A 19,047-nucleotide genomic window follows, 5' to 3' on the forward strand; every position below is an offset into this window, starting at 1 on the left:
GTTGTATTGGAAGGACTTACAGGAGCCCCATTTGAACCTCTAGATGAGACAAATCTAAAGTTCCTCTCCTACAAAACCGTCTTCCTCGTAGCTATCTGTTCAGCTAGAAGAATAGGTGAAATACAGGCTTTGACTACACGACAACCTTATTGTACGATCTCAGAGGATCGTATAGTTCTGAAGACTGATCCCTCATTCCTACCTAAAGTGGTTTCCAACTTCCACAAGTCCCAGGACGTCATACTCCCCTCTTTTTGTCCATACCCCAAAAATCACTTAGAGAGGAAATTTCAGACCTTAGATGTCAGAAGAATAGTCCTGAAATATATCGAGACAACCGCCCCATGGCGGATAGACGAAAATCTCTTTCTACAATTTCAAGGGAGAAATAAAGGGAAGAAGTCATCCAAAAGTACCATTGCAAGATGGATAAGGAACGCCATTATACAGGCATACCAAGCGCAGAATCTTCCATCTCCTGTTAATATCCGACTAATCCTATTTTTTGGCAATTAATTATAAATAAAATGGGACTATTGTGACGCTTATAACAGTTTTATTTTTTCACCTATGAGGCTGTATCGGGTGTCATTTTTTCCGCCATGATCTCTAGTTTTTATTAATACCATATTTGTGAAGATCGGACGTTTTGATCACTTTTTATTAATTTTCTTTTTATATAATGTAACATAAAATCGGTAATCCGCGCACTTTTTTCCCTCTTTTCGTGTACACCGTTTACCGTTCGCAATGACGCTTGTTATATTTTAATCGGACAATTATGCACGCTACAGTATATTATATGTTTATTTGTTTATTTATTTTTATATGTTTTATTTATATAATGGGAAAGAGGGGTGATTTCGACTTTTATTGGGGGAGGGGTTTTGGGGTAGTGTAATAGTGTTTAACTTTTTTTTTTTTTTTACACATTTGAAGTCCCTTTGGGAGACTTTTACATACAGTACTTTGATTTTTAAACTGATCATTGATATGCCATAGGCATAGCATTGATCAGTGTTATTGGCGCTCTGCACATTGAGCCTGCCTGTGCAGGCTTAGTGCAGCAGATCGCCGATCGGACCGCAGGGAGGCAGGTAAGAGACCTCCGGCGGTCCGTTTTACCGATCGGGACCCCCGCAGTCACACTGCGGGGGTCCCGATCGGTAAGTGACAGGGGACTCCCCCTGTCACTTACACTTAAACGCAGCGGTCGCGGCAGCAGCGTGCAGCGTGTCATTACCGGTGAGGTCCCGGCTGCTGATTGCGGCCGGCCCCCACCTGCTATGAAGCGCGCTCCGCTCCGGAGCACGCTTCATAGCCGGAGAAACACCCAGGACGTACAGTTACGCCCTAGGTCGTCTGGGGACAGACTTCCATGGCGTAACTATACGCCCTGGGTCGTCTAAGGGTTAAAGGGCATCAGCAACCAACAAGTTAAAATAAAAACAGCAGGTTTATGCAGCCCTATCTCAGGGTAGTATAAACTGGTGACAGCTGAACAGAATGATGTATCACTTACTTCTTTGCTTCTCCATTATGTGCATGAGCCCAGTAGTCCTGGATATTCATGAGAAGCAGAAAACTCCACCCACCAGCTGCTGATTGGCAGTTATCAATCCATGCTGTGTATAGGCAGTCAACTGTCAATCAGCAGCTGGAGGGCGGGGGGAGGGGTGTGGCAAGAATCCTATTCTCCTGCATATTAGGAGAACGGCTGAACAGAATGATGTAAGTAAAACACAGATCTGTTCAGCATTTCTGTCACTTGTTTATGCTGCCCTCATTTATGCAAATGTATGCTGCATCTATTTACATAGACAACCAGAGGCAGTTACGAACTAAATCCATTATTTCAAGGTTTTGGTCCAAAAAAACAAGTAGACCTCTAAACTCTAATATTAAGAGCTACGTACCTGGACCTGGAAAAATGTCTGCTTCTGGTACTTTAATAAAAATGCCACCTTCTTCAGCTATAGACATAAAATAATACAGATTGTTAGATATGCCTAAATCCACGTCACTACGGAGCCACTTTGACTACACTGAGAGGCCTGGCAAACCGGTTACTTTTTACGGGAAGTGAAATGAACTGGCTATACAGTTCCCCTGCAGCAGCCATTGCATAGCTGATGACCAAAGGATAGGTGAGCAGATCTGTCATACTGTTCTGGTTCGGCAACGTTCTTTGAACCTGATTTGCATTTTAAAACAAGTAGCTTCAGAAGTTAGACACAGCCCTAAGGAGTCCTGGAAAACATGGATACAGCCATAGACCATAGGCTGTGTCCATATTTTCCTGGCAGTCCTAGGGCGGCATCCAACTTCTGCAGCAAATCAAGTACACAGTGTTCGGAGAACGTTGCCGAACCTGAACAGTTTGACAGGTCTGCTCAACACCAATGCATGTGTGCTGCTGCTGCTCTATTCACTTACTACAGGATTCCCAGAGATTGAATAGAGCTGCTGTCTTGATTGATTGGGACTTCACCTTTTTGGGACCCCAAACTATTAGACCTTTGGTTAAGTCAATATCAATGTGATAGAAATTTACTGTTTCTCTACTTAAGGAGAGTCACTACCCTTTTGACCCACGTTGATGGACCTCTGACTAGCCAGACAACACCCTGCTCTGCACTGATGAGGGGCAAAAATCGTGAAACAGCTGTCTGCAGATGGGAAACCTTTCCTTTTGGAGAGAATGCTTGGCATAAAATCCCCAGTCAATCTTCTGGTGTGAGAGCTATTTTGCATATCCTAGCTTCATCCCAAACACGTCTTACCTTGCGCTCCTTGACTTGAAGAAACAGAGAACTGTTTTGGAGTGGTGCATTCAGATTCACAAATCAGGGTCTTCAGGATGGTAAGGATTTCTGCATTTCCTCGTGTTGTTGCTTCAAACAGCATTCTCCTCAAGAACCCGGCATTAAACAGGGAACCAGACCTGGCAACCAAATTATATTGGCAACAAGCAAGAATTGACAGCAATGGGAAGAGCTCGGAAATAAATGGATGATGACACTGAAGTTTTTCTTCCACTCAGAATAGATGATACAAGAATAACATGATACAGCACAAGTTTGTGGATGAATAGTTACATCACCGTATGGGACCTCTGACATCATATAAACAGTCTGTTAAAGCGAATGTATTACTGGTACATTGCTTTTGTGATTTTAACATGGATAGACCGGCGCCGACGTGGGGATGCCAGTGCCGCGGTATACACAGTTTGTGTGATCTGGAAACTGACAGCATGGATATATAAATATCTGTGCCATCCGTTTCCATGGCTGCAGAACGATACAAGGATTGTTTGTGCGCCCATGTCGCTCAATTAATTGTGCCGGGAAAATAAGCGCTAATCTCTCTGATCACTCCGCGTTTGCGTCCTTGAACGGCCCCATGTCGGGCTGTGTAAAAGGACCCTTAAAAGGGGTAGTGCAGCATTTTTGTTTTTTCCACTGAATTAACACACAACAAAGTTATATAACTTTGTAATGTGTGTTATTAAGCAGTCTAGCCCCATTCCCACCCCCGACCTTCCCCCCCATTCCCACCCCCGACCACATGCGCACCAGCAGCCTTTTCATTGGCTGGAGCGCATCATATGGCTTCCAGCTTGCTCAGCCCTGATTGGCTGAGCAAGCTGGAAGCCATGTGATGCGCTCCAGCCAATGAAAAGGCTGCCGGTGCGCATGTGCACCAGCAGCCTTTTCTCTGCCATTCACTACACCCGGACCCAGAAGAGAGGATGGCAGGAAATTCGAACGGCTATCGTCACCAGCGGGATGGTAAGTATATTTTATGTGTGTCTGTTTTTTTTGTGTGGCCGCCGCACTACCCCTTTAAGTTGAAGCAACAGGTGTCTCCCCAGCAACAGACTACAGGAAATCTTATGTAGTCTGATCCTGTGGTCAAACAACTATTCATCTCTTCCTATTGTCTTTAACCAAACAGGACTACGCAGGGACATAAAATCAGAGCACTCACCATACGGGACCAAGGATGACAGCAGATCTCCCTGGCATGCTTTCGTGGCAATCACACAGTAGTTGTCTGTATGGATTCTCTGGAAGACAAATAATAAGTATGAGAAGTAGTAAGTTTTCGGATTCTTTGTTTACTTCAGTGAGAAAATGCCAGTCTATAACTATAGCTCTTTTATCTATGGGCAATGACTGGACAAAATGCCATACAGTCTTATAACCCACCAAGTACTGCCGATTCAGAGAAAGGTACGCAATCCAACCATCCGTATCCACATATTCCAGAGACCAACACTCACCAGTGCAAGGTCAATGTATGTGCTGGGAAACCTCCCATATACGTCAAATGTATCCACAAGCCCCATTCAGCACTTAAAGTAGAAGTCCGGTGAAAATTTTTTTCCCCCATTTCCTCCCCACATAAAAAGTTATATAAGTTCCTAATGTACACTCATGTCAGATTATAGCCCCTTACCAGACTTTTCTCTGTGTCCCCAGCTGCCGGAAGTGGCTTACTTCCGCATTCTGGGCTGACGTCACGACGAGTGGGTCGTGATGTAGGGCCGACCACGTCACTGTGCAGGCGTTCCTATGAGCTGCTGGCACGCCTCCCAGCCTCATACATATGCATACAGAAGCCTCCCTCCTGTGTAGAGGCACCCGTTCTGTAGAGCAATCAGAACGCTGATGAGGAGGGGGAGGAGAGAGCACGATGGAGGGCTGGAGCAGGCAGGCTGGGAGCTCCGTGTCAGCTGTGACCAGAACGCTGACAGGTGGGGGCTGCAGGGGGAAGGAGAGAGCATGGCAGGCTGGAGCAGGGTCACAGAGCTCCATGCTGTGCTCAGAACGGGAGGAGCTGTGCTGCAGGGGGGAGATACAGCATGACTGGCTGGAGGAGGCTGGGAGCTTGTGTGTGCTGGGATGAGAAGGGATGGGGGCTGCTGGGGGAACAACACATGACAGGCTGTGCAGGCACACTATAAAGACACTGTGTGCTGTGATCAGAAGAGGAGGAGAGGGGGGTTGTGTATAGTACCTGGTGAATTGTAAAGTGTACATTAGACACTACAAGTTATGCCACAGAAAATGCATGTGGCAGGACTACAGGCTAAGCATTAGGGGGGCTGGTAACATTCAGGGGGTGGGACACAGAGCAAGGCTTTACTGAGTGGGCTGGACAAGGAGCAGAGGGGAGTATACAGTGGGCGTGACAGGTACAGCAGCAAGGAAGAGGGGCTGGCACTTCTGACAGGAAGTGTGGAGAGACCAGCTGATAACCAGAACAGGCGATGTGGGGGTCCTAGAGTGGCGATTTGGGGCTCAAACTGTTACTATTCCAAAGGGGGAAAAGATCCCTTGTTTATTTGGTGATTGGTTTTTTTGAACAGACCCCGGAATTCTCCTTTAAAGGGGTACAACGGCGAAAATGTTTTTCTTTCAAACCAACAGGTGTCAGAAAGTTATATAGGTTTGTAATTTACTCTTTAAAGATCTCCAGTCTTTCAGTACTTATCAGCAGCTGTATGTCCTGCAGGAAGTGGTGCATTCTCTCCAGTCTGACACAGTGCTCTCTGCAGCCACCTCTGTCTATGTCAGGAACAGGAGAGCAGGAGAGGTTCCTAGCACCCCCAGTGTAATGATTTCCCCTCCCCGCATCACCGAGGGGAGGGCATATCATTACACTGGGGGCGCAGGCCTCCCTCAAGTGCATCGATCGGGCCAGTGCATATGAAGAAACTAGGAAAAAAACGTAGAAACCAGGTAGCGTTTCACTACCCAATTCCCACAGTTGTTGCCAGGGATTACAAAAAAAACAAAAAAAAAAACGAATGTACCTTCTAACATGTTCCCCTCCTTCTGAAAGATTCTTTCCTCACACCAAGTGCAGTGAATCAGATTATTAATCATCTTTACACTTTCATCAGCGAGGGAAGGTCCCCTAAGGACACGGACAATCACCAACACAAAGTGCTCCAGAGCCACCGACAGCAGAACTTCAATGCCTTTATTACACCGAGCAGCCGCCCTAGTTGGAGAGATCCTATATTAGCTTGGTCTTGCATCTACTACTGCAGAAAACATCCACGATACACTTACCACTAACCTGGCTACAACCGAGAGGACGACACGAGCCGCCAGCTCTCTGTAGTACTCGGTCCTGATGAGGTTGCATCCATAAAGGCGCTTTGCCACATGCGCAGTCTTGGCATACAGAGAGCCGGTGTCTGTTGATGTGATAGATATGATGCCTAAGTTCCTAACATTGCGGAATGCAGCATCCAGATAGTTCACAGATGTTCCAAAGGGATCTAAGTGTCTGGAGAGAAGAAGAGACATGCGATTAGATGGTGGCCTCAACAGCGCTATCAGCCAGTAAGGGTTAAAGGGAAACTGACAGCACGGATATATGCACATATGTGTTCTGCCAGTTTCCCTTTAATAAGACATAATAATTTACATGAAATCATAAGATCGCATGTGCATCAAGACGTTGGCATCCATCTGAGTGACTTCTACAGTCTCCACAAAGTCTTCATCTGACACTTCAGAATCCGCCTCGGGCGTCTCGTCATTGTTCATCATCGCCCTTATCTTGTTAAGGCGGCAATTTTCTTGGATCATGTAAACCGAGCTGTCACTGATGTCATTGAGGGTGACTTTTACAGATTTCCCAAGATGCTTTGCCCATTGCAATCCCATGATGCCTAGTACAAACACAAAGAGCACTTTTAGACAGGTACAGATATAAATCAGACATTGTAATATCATAGACAGTCCGGCGAGTGGCTGGTGCCTTGAGTTGACCTAGTCTCACAAGCAAGTCTATCATCTTGTACAGACTGAAGGATCAATTCAGGCCAAAAAACTAAAAAACAAAACAGCAGCCTATGGGAGTTAGAGAATTAAATAGGATGTGTCTGTATAAGAGATGAGCGCAACTTGAGTCCGATCATTTGGCCGGTGGCTGAAGAAGTTGGATGCAGCCCTAGGGGGTCCAGGAAAGCATGGATACAGACTATGCTTCTGTTGTGCTCATCTCTAGTTTATATCACCCGTTAGATTCGCCTAATGGGTGGGGGGTGCCAGGCATACATCACTGCAAAAATCTATAGCTGCCCCAAAGCAGTCATAGATTTCTGCGCCTGCCATGCAGCAGCTGTTGGATTTGCTTAGAGGCACGTGCCTCTCGGTAAATCCGGCAACGGGCATGGGGGCGGGAATTTATGTACAACCTACATACAGGTACCTGTCTTGATTGTATTTAGATCTACATAGAAACAATATCCATGATCATACCTGTGGAGCTGAAAGCATCCAGACACTCCAATGGGTTCCTCTCTTCAGCCAGTGATGCAAGAGCGCAAAATACCAGCTGCCTGGAATAAAGCGGATATACACATTTATATCCAGAAAGATTATGCTGTATACTGCTTCCTATTCCATTATGTGCCATCATGGCTCCTTAGGGTCCTATTCCACGGGCCGAGCAGGGCCCGATCAACGATGTAAACGAGCGCCGATCTGCTAGACTGGCGCCCGTTTACTGGGCCGATTCGGCCGATTATTGCTCCGTGGAATAGGCCCCTTAGACATGTATATCTCAATCATTTAAAGGGGTGTTCCCATCTTCTAATGTTATGGCATTAGAGTTGAGCATGTTCGGGTCCGAGTGTTCATCATTTGATTTCTGATGAATGAAGAAGTTGGATGCAGCCATAGGGAGTCCGGGAAAACATGGATACAGCCTACAATAATACTTATATTAATATATTAAGTACTCTGCCCCTTGGTTAAAGGGATTGGTGGGAGGCCCCAGAATCACCGAAGTGATGCGTATCCTTAGACTACACTATCATGTCATAAAAAAAGAAAACAGAAAATATCCCCAAAACTCTTCTTACCTGTTAGTTTTCATTACAGGATTAAAAAAAGTATCAGATTTCTGTGGAGTGTTAAAGTTAGGAAGAACCTGAACCTCAGTAAAGGCCTCTTGTAAGATTTCTATAGGCCGACCTGTGGGTGCAGGGATAATAAAAGTCACATACAGAGATCACATTGTATACACACAGAAGCTCTGATAATAGCAGAAATAATACAGCGATAAAGCTTCCGTGGGGAAATAGGACAGTAGCGCGTCTCTTTCAGGGGACCGCAAAACTGGCATATGGAGTTTTAAAGGGGTTATCCAGTGGTAGAAAAACATGGCCACTTTCTTTCAGAGACAGCACCACTCCTGTCTCCAGTTTGGAAGCAGGATTTGCAACTCAACTCCATAGACGTGAACGGAGCTTAATTGCAAACCACACTGTTGTGTGTGTGGGTTTTTTTTTGTTGTTCAGCTGTTCAGCAGTTTTTTGTTGTTCAGCTGCTCAGCACAGTTATGCTCAGCCAATCGCGGCTGAGCTTCGGATGACGCTGCAGAGGGCAGCCGGCACTCGGGAAGATCCGCCGGCCGCCCGAAGAAGACGTCACTGCTGAGGATCGGAGACCGTGGTCGGCACGTGACAGGTGAGTATAGCGCACCACACTTCCGGGTACACGGGTGGGGGTGGTGGGACACGGGGAAGGGGGCCATTCACAGACATAACATACATTACAAAGTTGTATAACTTTGTAATGTGTGTTATTCTGTGAATAATTTTTTAGCGCCGAACAACCCCTTTAAGGTGGTCATACATTTTCAGTAACTTCTGTTGTCACCTCTCCCCCAACACAGCTAAACATTCAGGTGTGGGGAATGGTTGTTTGACTGCTCTGGCCCAGGCTTATCTCACAGAGAACAACAGGGACATCATATGTTTGAGGAGAGTCAGGAGTCCGCCACACATCTTAAAGGGAACCATTCACCCCGTGGCCCCCGTTAGAAACAGACAAACCGTTACATAAAGGTCAATATATTTACCATATCGCTCCCGGTCCCGTCCCGGATCTCGTTGTTGACACGGAGAAATCGACGATTCTTCTTCTCGCGCCCATTATGGTAATGAGCGCCGCCGGCCCGAAGTCCAGCCTTCTCCCCGCCTCCGACACTTGATTGACGCCGGGTCTTCTTCCTCCTCGTCTTCTTTCTTCTCGCCGGATCCCGCGCAGGCGCCGTGACGGTCGTTTTCGGCGCATGCGCAGTTCACAATTGAAGCCGCTCCACAGCTTCAATGTTTACTGCGCGTGCGCCGATTGTCAGAGCTGAAGCGACGTGTTGGACTTCGCGCATGCGCGGTACACAGGAACGTCACGAGCACGTATCCTGTTTACCGCGCAGGCGCAGAAGAGATGACGAGACCTTCGCAACGGCGCCTGCGCGGGAATTCGTGAGGAGACTGAAGACTGAAGACGTCAATCAAGTTCCAGGAGGCGTGGATGGGCGGCGACGAGAACAGGACCTCATGAATAAGTTGGACTCGTCCGTCGTTTCCTATGGACGTTGGACTCATCTCAGCTCATTACCATAATGGGCGGGAGAAGAAGAATCGGCGATTTCTCAGTGTCAACAACGAGATCCGGGACGGGACCGGGAGCGATATGGTAAGTATATTGACCTTTATGTAACTGTTTGTCTGTTTCTAACGGGGGCCACGGGGTGAATGGTTCCCTTTAAAGAGAAAAACACTGTAGTAGATCCATCCTCAAGTTATTCCATAAAGCAAACATAATGCGTTTCGACTTGTGCTAAGCTTTTCTCAAACAATTGTCTGCAATTGAAAGTTTGTGCACCTCACCAAAGACACTAGTGCAGATCTGCAACTGATACAACTTAGAGAATCAGCAGCGGGTTATGGATGACTTTAGAGTAAAGTGTACGGGCATCTTTACAAGTAATGTTCGATGGGAGGCCTCCTCAAGTAGATGCCCTGCTCCCCTAGTCCCACACTGAAAGCCTCTCGATAGTCAGCCAGTAGCTTGTTCTGTACTGAGAGATCTGAGATTATCTACATCCAGTGAGTACCATCTATGGGTCCCATTATTAAACTAGGCCCATGTACAATGATCGCTGGATGTAGGATAGTTGCCTCCACAACCTGACCCACCAGTATGCACTTGCTTCTTCCCATGCCGATGCTAGAACAGGTGGGAAGAGTATAAACAGTGACCTGGTCTTATGCCAGGTATAGGAGTATAGTCAGTAGTCACTTACTAAATGACGCTGTTGCTTTGGTCTCCCCTTTCTCGACATGTCGCTTTACGTGGTTTATCATATCTGATCTTCTTCGGGCCACAATTGCAGAGCAGATGACGCAATGGTAATGAGCGTTCATCTTTCTGAGCACCTGAATAAAACATCACAAAATCAATGGATCACACATACTATGGTTGCTGCGTCTGAACTGCTCCTAAACTGTGGCACAAGGCCACCACATATTATACACAGTGAGCTAAAAGAACAGTAACATGCGTCTCAGTCAACAAGGAGGTGTGGCTTAGCAGAAAATATGGCCTTAAAGTGTACCTGTCAATAGGCTTTTGGCATGGCAAAAGTATAGACATGCTGACTGGTAGAAAGGGTGGGGAGAAAAGTGCGTGTCTGAGTGCTTCTCTCCCTGCTCTCTTTCTATTGGATTGAGAGGGTCCCATAGACAGTATTACGAGACGGCTCTAAACCATGTGACCGAGACAAAAGTAGACACTCTCAGAATGCACTTCTCCCTGCTCTACCTTCTGATTGGTCAGGGTGTGAACACTGAAAACTTCAACCACTGTGATAAATCTGGTGCATTTGAAGATTGTCTTATACGTAGTCTCCCTTCACATGACCGGGGCAGTTTTTATGGTCAAGAAACAATCATCAGGAAGCCCTAAAGGGGTTATCCAGCCCTACAAAACAAGGTCACTTTTCCCCCTCTCTTGTCTCAAGGTCAGGTGTGGTTTGCAATTAAGCTCCATTTACTTCAATGGAACTGAGTCCCAACCCCCCCCCCCAATCTGGAGACAAGAGAGGGGGAAAAGTGGAAACATAATCCCGGCTGGCTTCTCTGCCCATACTGAGAAGAAGGGGGGGTCTTGTGCCCCGAGTGACTGGTGGGGCCTGGAAGCCAATGGCTCCCGAGCCCTGTAAAACACAGCGTCACATTTAACTGTATGTCCTCCAGATTAGGAGCGCATAAAGTTAAAGGGCCAGCGTCAGCACCCGGGGGCTGGTGCAGAACCAGGCTGCCAAGCAATGCATCCGGAATTCTGGACTCCCATGGGGATAGGGAACCTTGGGCCCTCCATTTTTTGCAAAACTACAATTCCCATCATGCCTGGACAGCCGAAGCTTTGGTTGTAGTTTCCCACTTCAGCTCTAAAGACCTTGCTCTGTGATTCTGCAACCTTCAACAGGAAAATAAAAACATGTGAATTACCTCATTTTCATTCTGCGTCGTATTCTGCACACAGGGCAAACAGCAGATGCACATACGATAGCCTGAAAAAAATATATATACATATATTTTTATTTTTTTGCAATAAATAGAAATGCACAAAGATAGAGGATCACCTACACATATAGATGGGCAGATTTATTATAGATGCAAAGGACAGATCCCTCACCTTCAAATTCAACAGAGACTTTCCAGTGTAGGTTCTGCAGGTGTCTGAACAGCTTACTAAGGCTACACGGCTTGTACCTGTTGTCAGGGCACAAGGGACAGGTTTTCTTCTCACCTACATAGGAGAGGTACACAGGTTACAATAAGAAAGAGACTATTCTTCATTTTAGCTTGGGTATATTTTCTATTACACGGCTCATGATGTTAAAGGGAATGGAGCACCGCACATTTCTCCGGAGCTGGAATCCTATTCTCGGCAGAATACATAAACTTACCATCCTTTTGTTCCACTAAAGCTTCTAGATGAGAAAGTTCTTTCTGGATAGATAAGTGTTTTCCTGAAACAGAAAAAGAGTGTAAGGGATGAGCGACATGAAGCCATTATCATTCCGAAACTAACTATAACTAGAGTTGAGCGAACTTCATTCGAACCTGATCATTCAGCATTCGGTTACTGGTGGCTGAAAAAGCTGAATGCAGCCCTTGGGAGTCCAGGAAAACATGGATACAGCCATAGGCCATATCCATGTTTAGCAGCCACCACTAATCAAATGTCGCACGCTCGAAGCTTGCGAAACTGTTAGGCCTTATACACACCTTCATTGTGTCCCGACCGTGCAGTCCGTGGAGGGCCTGATGTGGAGTCCCCCTCCCCCTCGCCTGGTATCATCTATCAATATGCTACTGGGAGCAGGGAAAGTATTTGAATATTCGCAGCTACTTCAATGCTGTGTCACAAATATCCAGTTTCCCCGCTCACAGCAGCATATTGACAGATGATGCGACGAGGGCGGCGGGGGGCGACTACACATCAGGTCTTACACGGCCTGTCGTAAAACATGGATTGTGTGTATAAGGCCTAAGGGTGGTATTACACGGGCCGAGCAGGGCCCGATAATACCTGTAAACGAGTGCCGATCTGCTAGATTGTTGCTCGTTTACTGGGCCTATTACACGGCTCGATTATCGTTTGACAAGAGCTGCAAGGACATTGTTACCGATGTCCTTGCAGCCCTTGCTAAACTGGCATACATTACCCATCCACGTTCCAGGGCTGCTCCTGACGTCCGCTTCTCCCGGGGTCCCGTGCGCGCTCTAGCTTCACAGTGGCCTGTCAGCTGGAAGGCCGCTCAGCCAATCACAGGCCAGGACCTCCGCGGCCTGTGATCGGCTGAGCGGCCTATCAGCTTAAAGGCCGCTGTGAAGCTAGAGCGCGCGCGGGACCCCGGGAGAAGCGGACGGCAGAAGCAGCCCTGGAACTTGGATGGGTAATGTATATCGTTAGTCGCCGGTACCCGACAAAAATAGGGTCTAACCTATATCAACGATCAGCCGATGATCGTTGTCATCGGCTGATCGTTGCATTTATTACACGGAGCGATAATCGGCCGAATTGGGCCAATTCGGCCAATTATCGTTCCGTGTAATACTACCCCAATTGTAACCTCAAGTAGATAAGCAGAGACAGTAGCGGGGGTGGGGTGGGGAATGCTTCCATTACCATCATCTGTATCTGTAGCAGAAGGAATATGGATCTACAAACCTTGGATTGCTGTACCATCCTCATCCGCTGTAACAAGTTCTGTGCTGCACGGTTCTTCTTCTAAAATTAAACAGTACTAGGTTATGATCTGCGAGCCAATAAACGTACAAACTAACTTGCCTATATGCCTGGTCTGAATCACGCCATAAGCGCCTTTCCTCTAAATGAGTGTGGGTTCTCCCCGTTGGGCAGGAGAGGTCTGTGACCACTTTTATTAGGTATAATGGAATACAGCACTATACAGGGGAAGGATCTCCAGGCGTACTATATATCCCTGACAGACGGCTGTGATGGATATAACTATACAGGTATACCAATGGAATATCGCCCATAGGCTCCCAATGGGATAAAATGGACACCTAGCTTTCTATCCAACCCCAATCCACTAATAACCTGATCATCTCCCTAGAGCACCCATGTGTATTCAGATTAGCTTGGCCTTCAGTTATTTACCCAGAGGCCTCTGTCACCCGGTGAGTCTTCCTTTCTCAAGGTCATTCCCATCCATGCTTTACCCAATCCATACGCATGATAACATGGAGAGCGGAGGGGATAAGCATTGCCCAAACAAATGTCAGCCAGTTCTCTTGATGTCTATGGCCGGCTTATATACACAGAGTCCTATACGGCTCCGTTCACTGCCGTCACATGAAATTAATAGGACTTGTGTACATAAGGGATTTACAATACAAACATCATCCTTATTCTGTTAGGCTGAATGAAAAAATAAAGTATGAATCAGCAGAATACAAAACCTACTTCCTTCTGTGAATCAAATATGTCTATGATCTAATATCTATGTAATGTAGATCCATAGAATAGGTCATTAAGGGGAACTATCAGCAGGTTAGACGAATCTCCATTAGACGAATCAGCACCCCGCTGAGGAGGAAAGGATGCCTCTTACCTTCATCCTCAGCACCGTTCCAGTGCTATAAGTTGTGAAATCCTTTGCCCCGTAAACTGTTAGGAGTACTGGCGCCCTCTATTGATAGCCATGGGGGGGGGTAATCGCCACGCGGGAAGCTGCATCAGTAATGGGGGGGGCTTACTGGCCAGAGGATTTCACAACTAACATCATGGGAACAGCCCCGAGGATGAAGGTAAGAGACATAACTTAATCCTCAAACACCTGTGCCCACTAGGGAGCTATGTCTCTTACATTCATCTTCAGAGCTGTTCCCATGGTGTAAGTTTTGAAATCCTCTGCCCAGTAAGCCCCCCCCCCCCCCAATTACCGATCCAGCTCCCCACGTGGCGATCACCCCCCATGGTTACCAATAGAGGGGGCCAGTGCCCCTAACAGTTTACCAGGCAGTGAATTTCACAACTAATAGCACTGAAACGGTGCCGAGGATAAAGGTAAGGGACATACCTTTCTCCTCAGCACCCTGTGTCCACTAGGGAGCGATAGATTGATCTAACCAGCTGGTAGTTCCCCATTAATGCCATTTTATTTAAGGTAACTCTCCTGTAGGAGCGTTCCTCTCCACCTGCATCTCTTCCGCTACCTCATCATACTTAGGGTATGTGCACACTGAGCAATCCGCTGCTTGCATCTCCGCCCGTGTCACAGACTCTATTCTATGGTCTGGCAGATTCTGCCGGACGCCCAAGAAATGAACAGAGTCTATAGCACGGGTGGGAACGTGCAAGAGCAGGGGTGAGCGGCGGAATCTGCTCATACCCTTACTGGAGGTGAGCCAATCTACAGCAAGATTCCCCCAAGTTCAGTCTAACGGATCAGCCATTGATTTGTTTAGCCTTAGGGGAAAAAAATAAACCTTCCTAAATCTCCACGTGTAATAGTAGGAACAGCGGTAACAGACCACCACTGACTACAATAGGTAGTCCAAGTAATCACCCCCCCCACACACACACGCACGCACACTCTTCCCGCTGTCTGTCTGTACGTGCACAGGCACAGGCAGCGGGCGGGGAACGAGGGCAAGGTGAGCGCTGAGCTGACAGGTCGGCACTCGCTTCCCCCAGATTATCGGGCCTTGTAACACGGCCTTTACACTTTCATGGAAAACTCAGGTATCACTTTTCCAAGGAATCGGAGGACTTGGAAAGCGCAACTATTTTTTTTCAAGACTAAACAAATCAACAGCCGCTTCACTAGATTTAGCTGATCTTACAGTAAAGTCGCTCACCCATAATCCTTACCCTTTATATAGTTCTCATATGACGTTTGTTCGGGTTGTAACTCTGCTACCTTTGATGCATCAGGTTCTGAAAAACAAGTGAATGGAAAGTAAACGTATCACTATCTCCAGCTGTTTCAAAACTACAACTCCCAGCAAGTTCTACAGGAAGTCAGAGTATTGCAACAGCCAAAGATGTACAGGTTGGAGAACGCTGCCGTAAAGAATTGTAGCCCTATGCAGCTATACTATATATATATATATATATATATATATCTACACTCACACAAGATTATCTGAAGTAACTATACAGTGGTACCTTGGTTTAAGAGCTCACAGTAATGTGTCTGTATTTACACTCCGCTATACACACTGCTGCTATAATGTGCCTGCACTCACACTCAGCTATACACACTAATGCTATAATGTGCCTGCACTCACACTCCGCTATACACACTGCTGCTATAATGTGCCTGCACTCACACTCAGCTATACACACTGCTGCTATAATGTGCCTGCACTCACACTGAGCTATACACACTGCTGCTATAATGTGCCTGCACTCACACTCAGCTATACACACTAAGGCTGGGTTCACACTACGTATATTTGAGGCTGTATGTTTGAGGCTGTATAGCAACCAAAACAAGGAGTGGATTGAAAACACAGAAAGTCTATGTTCACATAATGTTGTAATTGAGTGGATGGCCGTCATTTAATGGCAAATATTTGCTGTTATTTTAAAACAACGGCTGTGGTATTGAAATAATGGCCGTTATTTACTGTTATATGGCGGCCATCCACTCAATTTCAACATTATGTGAACAGATCCTTTCTGGGTTTTCAATCCACTCCTGGTTTTGGTTGCTATGAGGACCTGACATGAGGACCAAATACAGCCTGAAATATACATAGTGTGAACCCAGCCTAATGCTACAATGTGCCTGCACTCACACTCAACTATACAAACTGCTGCTATAATGTGCCTGCACTCACACTCAGCTATACACACTGCCGCAATAATGTGCCTGCATTCACACTCAGCTATACACACTGCTGCTATAATATGACTGCACATTCACTCAGATATACACACTGCTGCTATAATATGACTGCACATTCAGTCAGCCATTCACACTGCTGTACAGAAAAGTTTCTGTCACTGTCCTCCTGCACAACTCTGTGATTCTCACTTCCTAATTGGTCCATGCTAAACACACCCCCTCTTCCCCATTGCTGTTATGTGACCACACAGAACTCTGACAGCAGCCCTGCTTCTCTATTCTAGCCTGTGGTACTACGCTACTGCATTATGGGGATCTGCAGCTCCATCCTGTATCTACAAACTGCTGCTGTTCTTCCAGGTTTATGCCCTTACTATACATTATACTCCACATGCTGATTGCTCTACTGTACAGTAACATAATATATTCTGCTGTTTCTGAATGATTGTTTCATCTGTTTAACCTGTTATTCAGAATAATAAATCATTATTTTTGAGGTGTGGAACCAATTGTCTTCATTTCAATAATTTATTATGGGAAAATTTGCTTTGGTTTAAGAGTGGATTTGGATTACAAGCACGGTCCCGGAACGAACTATGCTCATAATCCAAGGCCCACTGTATGTTATATTAGACGTAACTCACCGTCACTATCCTCCGTCGCTAGGACCTCCGTCAGGTCTTCTGTGTAGTCTTCCATTGCTTAGAAAGATAGACGCTTACTGCAACCAGTGGAGGTTAGGATCATCAATATCCGGCTCAAGCCTGTCTGGGCAAAAGAAACAAACAGGAGTTAAAGGAGCACTCCGGCAAAAAAGATTTTCTTTCAAATCAGCTGGTATCAAACAGTTATAAAGATTTGTAATTTACTTCTATTTAAAAATTTTCCAGTACTTATCAGCTGCTGTATGTCCTGCAGGAATTGGTGTATTCTTTCCAGTCTAAGGGCCCTATTACAAGGAACGATAATCGTCTGAATCGGCCCTATCCGGCCAATTATTGATCCGTGTAATAAACACAACGATCATTGGCTGATCGTTGATATAGGTTTGGACCTATAATTGGTTTGGCGCCGACCGTGCATTGCTACGTGTAATAGCGGTGCGCGGCCCGCGGCTGACGATATGCAAAGTGCATACATTACCTGTCCATGGTCCAGGGCTCCTCTTTCTCTGTGCTTCTCCCCGGGTCCTGCACGCTGCAGCTTCAGAGTCTTAGCTGACAGGCCACTCAGCCAATCACAAGCCAGGACCGCCGTGGTCAGTGATTGGCTGAGCGGCCTGTCAGCTGAGAAGCTGCAGTGTGCAGAACCCAGGGAGAAGCGGACCACATGAGGAGCCCTGGACCATGGATAGGTAATATATGCAGCTTAAAGGTGTAGTGCTCTATACTCACCCGAACCATGTTGACCCCTGTCCGCCATCTTTTGACAATGATGTCATCTACACGGGAAAGGGGGCCATTCACTAACATATTTAGTGAATAATTGTTTAGCGCCGCACTACCCCTTTAAGCAAGGGCTGCAAGGACATCGGTAACGATGGTCCATGCAGCCCTTGTTAAACGATTATCGGGCCGTGTAATAGGCCTAGTAAATGAGTGCCGATCTATTACCCTAACACAGTGCTCTCTGCTGCCACCTCTGTCCATGTCAGGAACTGTCCAGAGCAGCAGCAAATCCCCATAGACAACCTCTCCTGCTCTGGACAGTTCCTGACATGGACAGAGGTGGCAGCCGAGAGCAGTGTGTCAGTCTGATAAGAATACACCACTTCCTGCAGGACATACAGCAGCTGATAAGTACTGGAAGACTGGAGATTTTTTTAAATAGAAGTTACTTACAAATTTGCATCACTTTCTGACACCAGTTGATTTAAAAGAGACAAATATCTTCTGGGTAACCCTTTTTAAAGCGTACTGCAATATCCAGATCCCCCCATGATGTCAAAGTTACAGATCACACCGAGTCTCCCCCCCTGACATACTGCTGGGGGAGAGGGGGGAGTGAAGCTGCACATTTACTGCCATGGGAAGATCCTAAAACGCAGCTAGGCCCTGTTCACACACATCACACGTGATGCAGATTGTGGTGCAGATCAATGGAAAATTTTCTATAGAAAAAAAAAAAAAGTCTTAAGCTACGTATTTCTGCAGATAACTACAACTCCCAGCATGCCCTCACACAACTAGCTGTCAGTGCATGCTGGGAGTTGTAGTTTTGCAATGGATGCCATATTGATGTAGAGAAAAGCCTACGAATCCCTTGTATATACCCAGGCATTCGCATGCAGAATAACAAAAGAGCAACGTTTCCATAGCAAACCTCTAGGAGCGCCCCCTGTGTATGCTGACCGCAGGATGCCACTACCGGCGCTCACCGACCTGCACGGCGCCCCGATACCTGGAGATTTAGGCCGATTTTCTGTCAGACACACGCCAGTCCGTTCCCTGAGGGCTTCTGCTACAGAAGACACCGATTGGCTACTTTGTAAGTCAATCAAATATCTGACAACGGCGATTGGTCAGAATGATAGGCGGGGACGTTTGGCTTAGCAGCTTTACTCCCTATTGGCCGATGATGATAACGGAAGCCCGAGGAAATGCCGTACGACTATGTCGTGCTGTGGAATTGTGGGAATTGTAGTTGTTTGACGTGTTGAGGTGTAGGCGGGAAATCCGATAAGCTAATCGGTCGTGCATTGATGTTCATGTTTTTTTGTTGTTTTTTTTTAACTCTCTGTTTGTTAATTTCGCTTTGGTAGAAAATAGAATATTAATAATTTGGTTTTGGTGCTCCAAATTAACTCCTTGGCTCCCAAATGCCATAAGTCTTAGGGTA

General features: G+C 46.4%; 1 protein-coding gene across 4 annotated transcripts in view; it reads right to left on the minus strand.

Annotated features, from left to right (window-relative positions):
- TRMT1L (tRNA methyltransferase 1 like) overlaps nucleotides 1-18,687 on the minus strand; it is a 30,730-nt gene extending 12,043 nt beyond the window's left edge. Inside the window, exons 1-16 of one of the 4 annotated variants that reach the window (XM_069952094.1) lie at nucleotides 18,610-18,687; nucleotides 16,854-16,973; nucleotides 15,228-15,293; nucleotides 13,059-13,118; nucleotides 11,791-11,853; nucleotides 11,517-11,630; nucleotides 11,330-11,391; nucleotides 10,123-10,255; nucleotides 7,892-8,003; nucleotides 7,287-7,366; nucleotides 6,448-6,694; nucleotides 6,094-6,306; nucleotides 5,825-6,015; nucleotides 3,994-4,072; nucleotides 2,784-2,944; nucleotides 1,917-1,973 (exon numbers count right to left, since the gene is read on the minus strand). In XM_069952094.1, the coding sequence (XP_069808195.1) occupies nucleotides 1,917-1,973; nucleotides 2,784-2,944; nucleotides 3,994-4,072; nucleotides 5,825-6,015; nucleotides 6,094-6,306; nucleotides 6,448-6,694; nucleotides 7,287-7,366; nucleotides 7,892-8,003; nucleotides 10,123-10,255; nucleotides 11,330-11,391; nucleotides 11,517-11,630; nucleotides 11,791-11,853; nucleotides 13,059-13,118; nucleotides 15,228-15,293; nucleotides 16,854-16,908 (1,693 nt within the window). In that variant the 5' untranslated portion in view covers nucleotides 16,909-16,973; nucleotides 18,610-18,687. Of the gene's footprint in view, nucleotides 1-1,916; nucleotides 1,974-2,783; nucleotides 2,945-3,993; nucleotides 4,073-5,824; nucleotides 6,016-6,093; nucleotides 6,307-6,447; nucleotides 6,695-7,286; nucleotides 7,367-7,891; nucleotides 8,004-10,122; nucleotides 10,256-11,329; nucleotides 11,392-11,516; nucleotides 11,631-11,790; nucleotides 11,854-13,058; nucleotides 13,119-15,227; nucleotides 15,294-16,853; nucleotides 16,978-18,531 lie in introns of all 4 variants that reach the window. The other 3 variants (XM_069952092.1, XM_069952091.1, XM_069952093.1) reach the window with 3 other exon arrangements.
- Between the last annotated feature and the right edge of the window lie 360 nt (nucleotides 18,688-19,047).

Source organism: Dendropsophus ebraccatus, chromosome 14, assembly GCF_027789765.1.
Source record: "Dendropsophus ebraccatus isolate aDenEbr1 chromosome 14, aDenEbr1.pat, whole genome shotgun sequence".
Classification (NCBI taxonomy): Eukaryota; Metazoa; Chordata; class Amphibia; order Anura; family Hylidae; genus Dendropsophus; species Dendropsophus ebraccatus.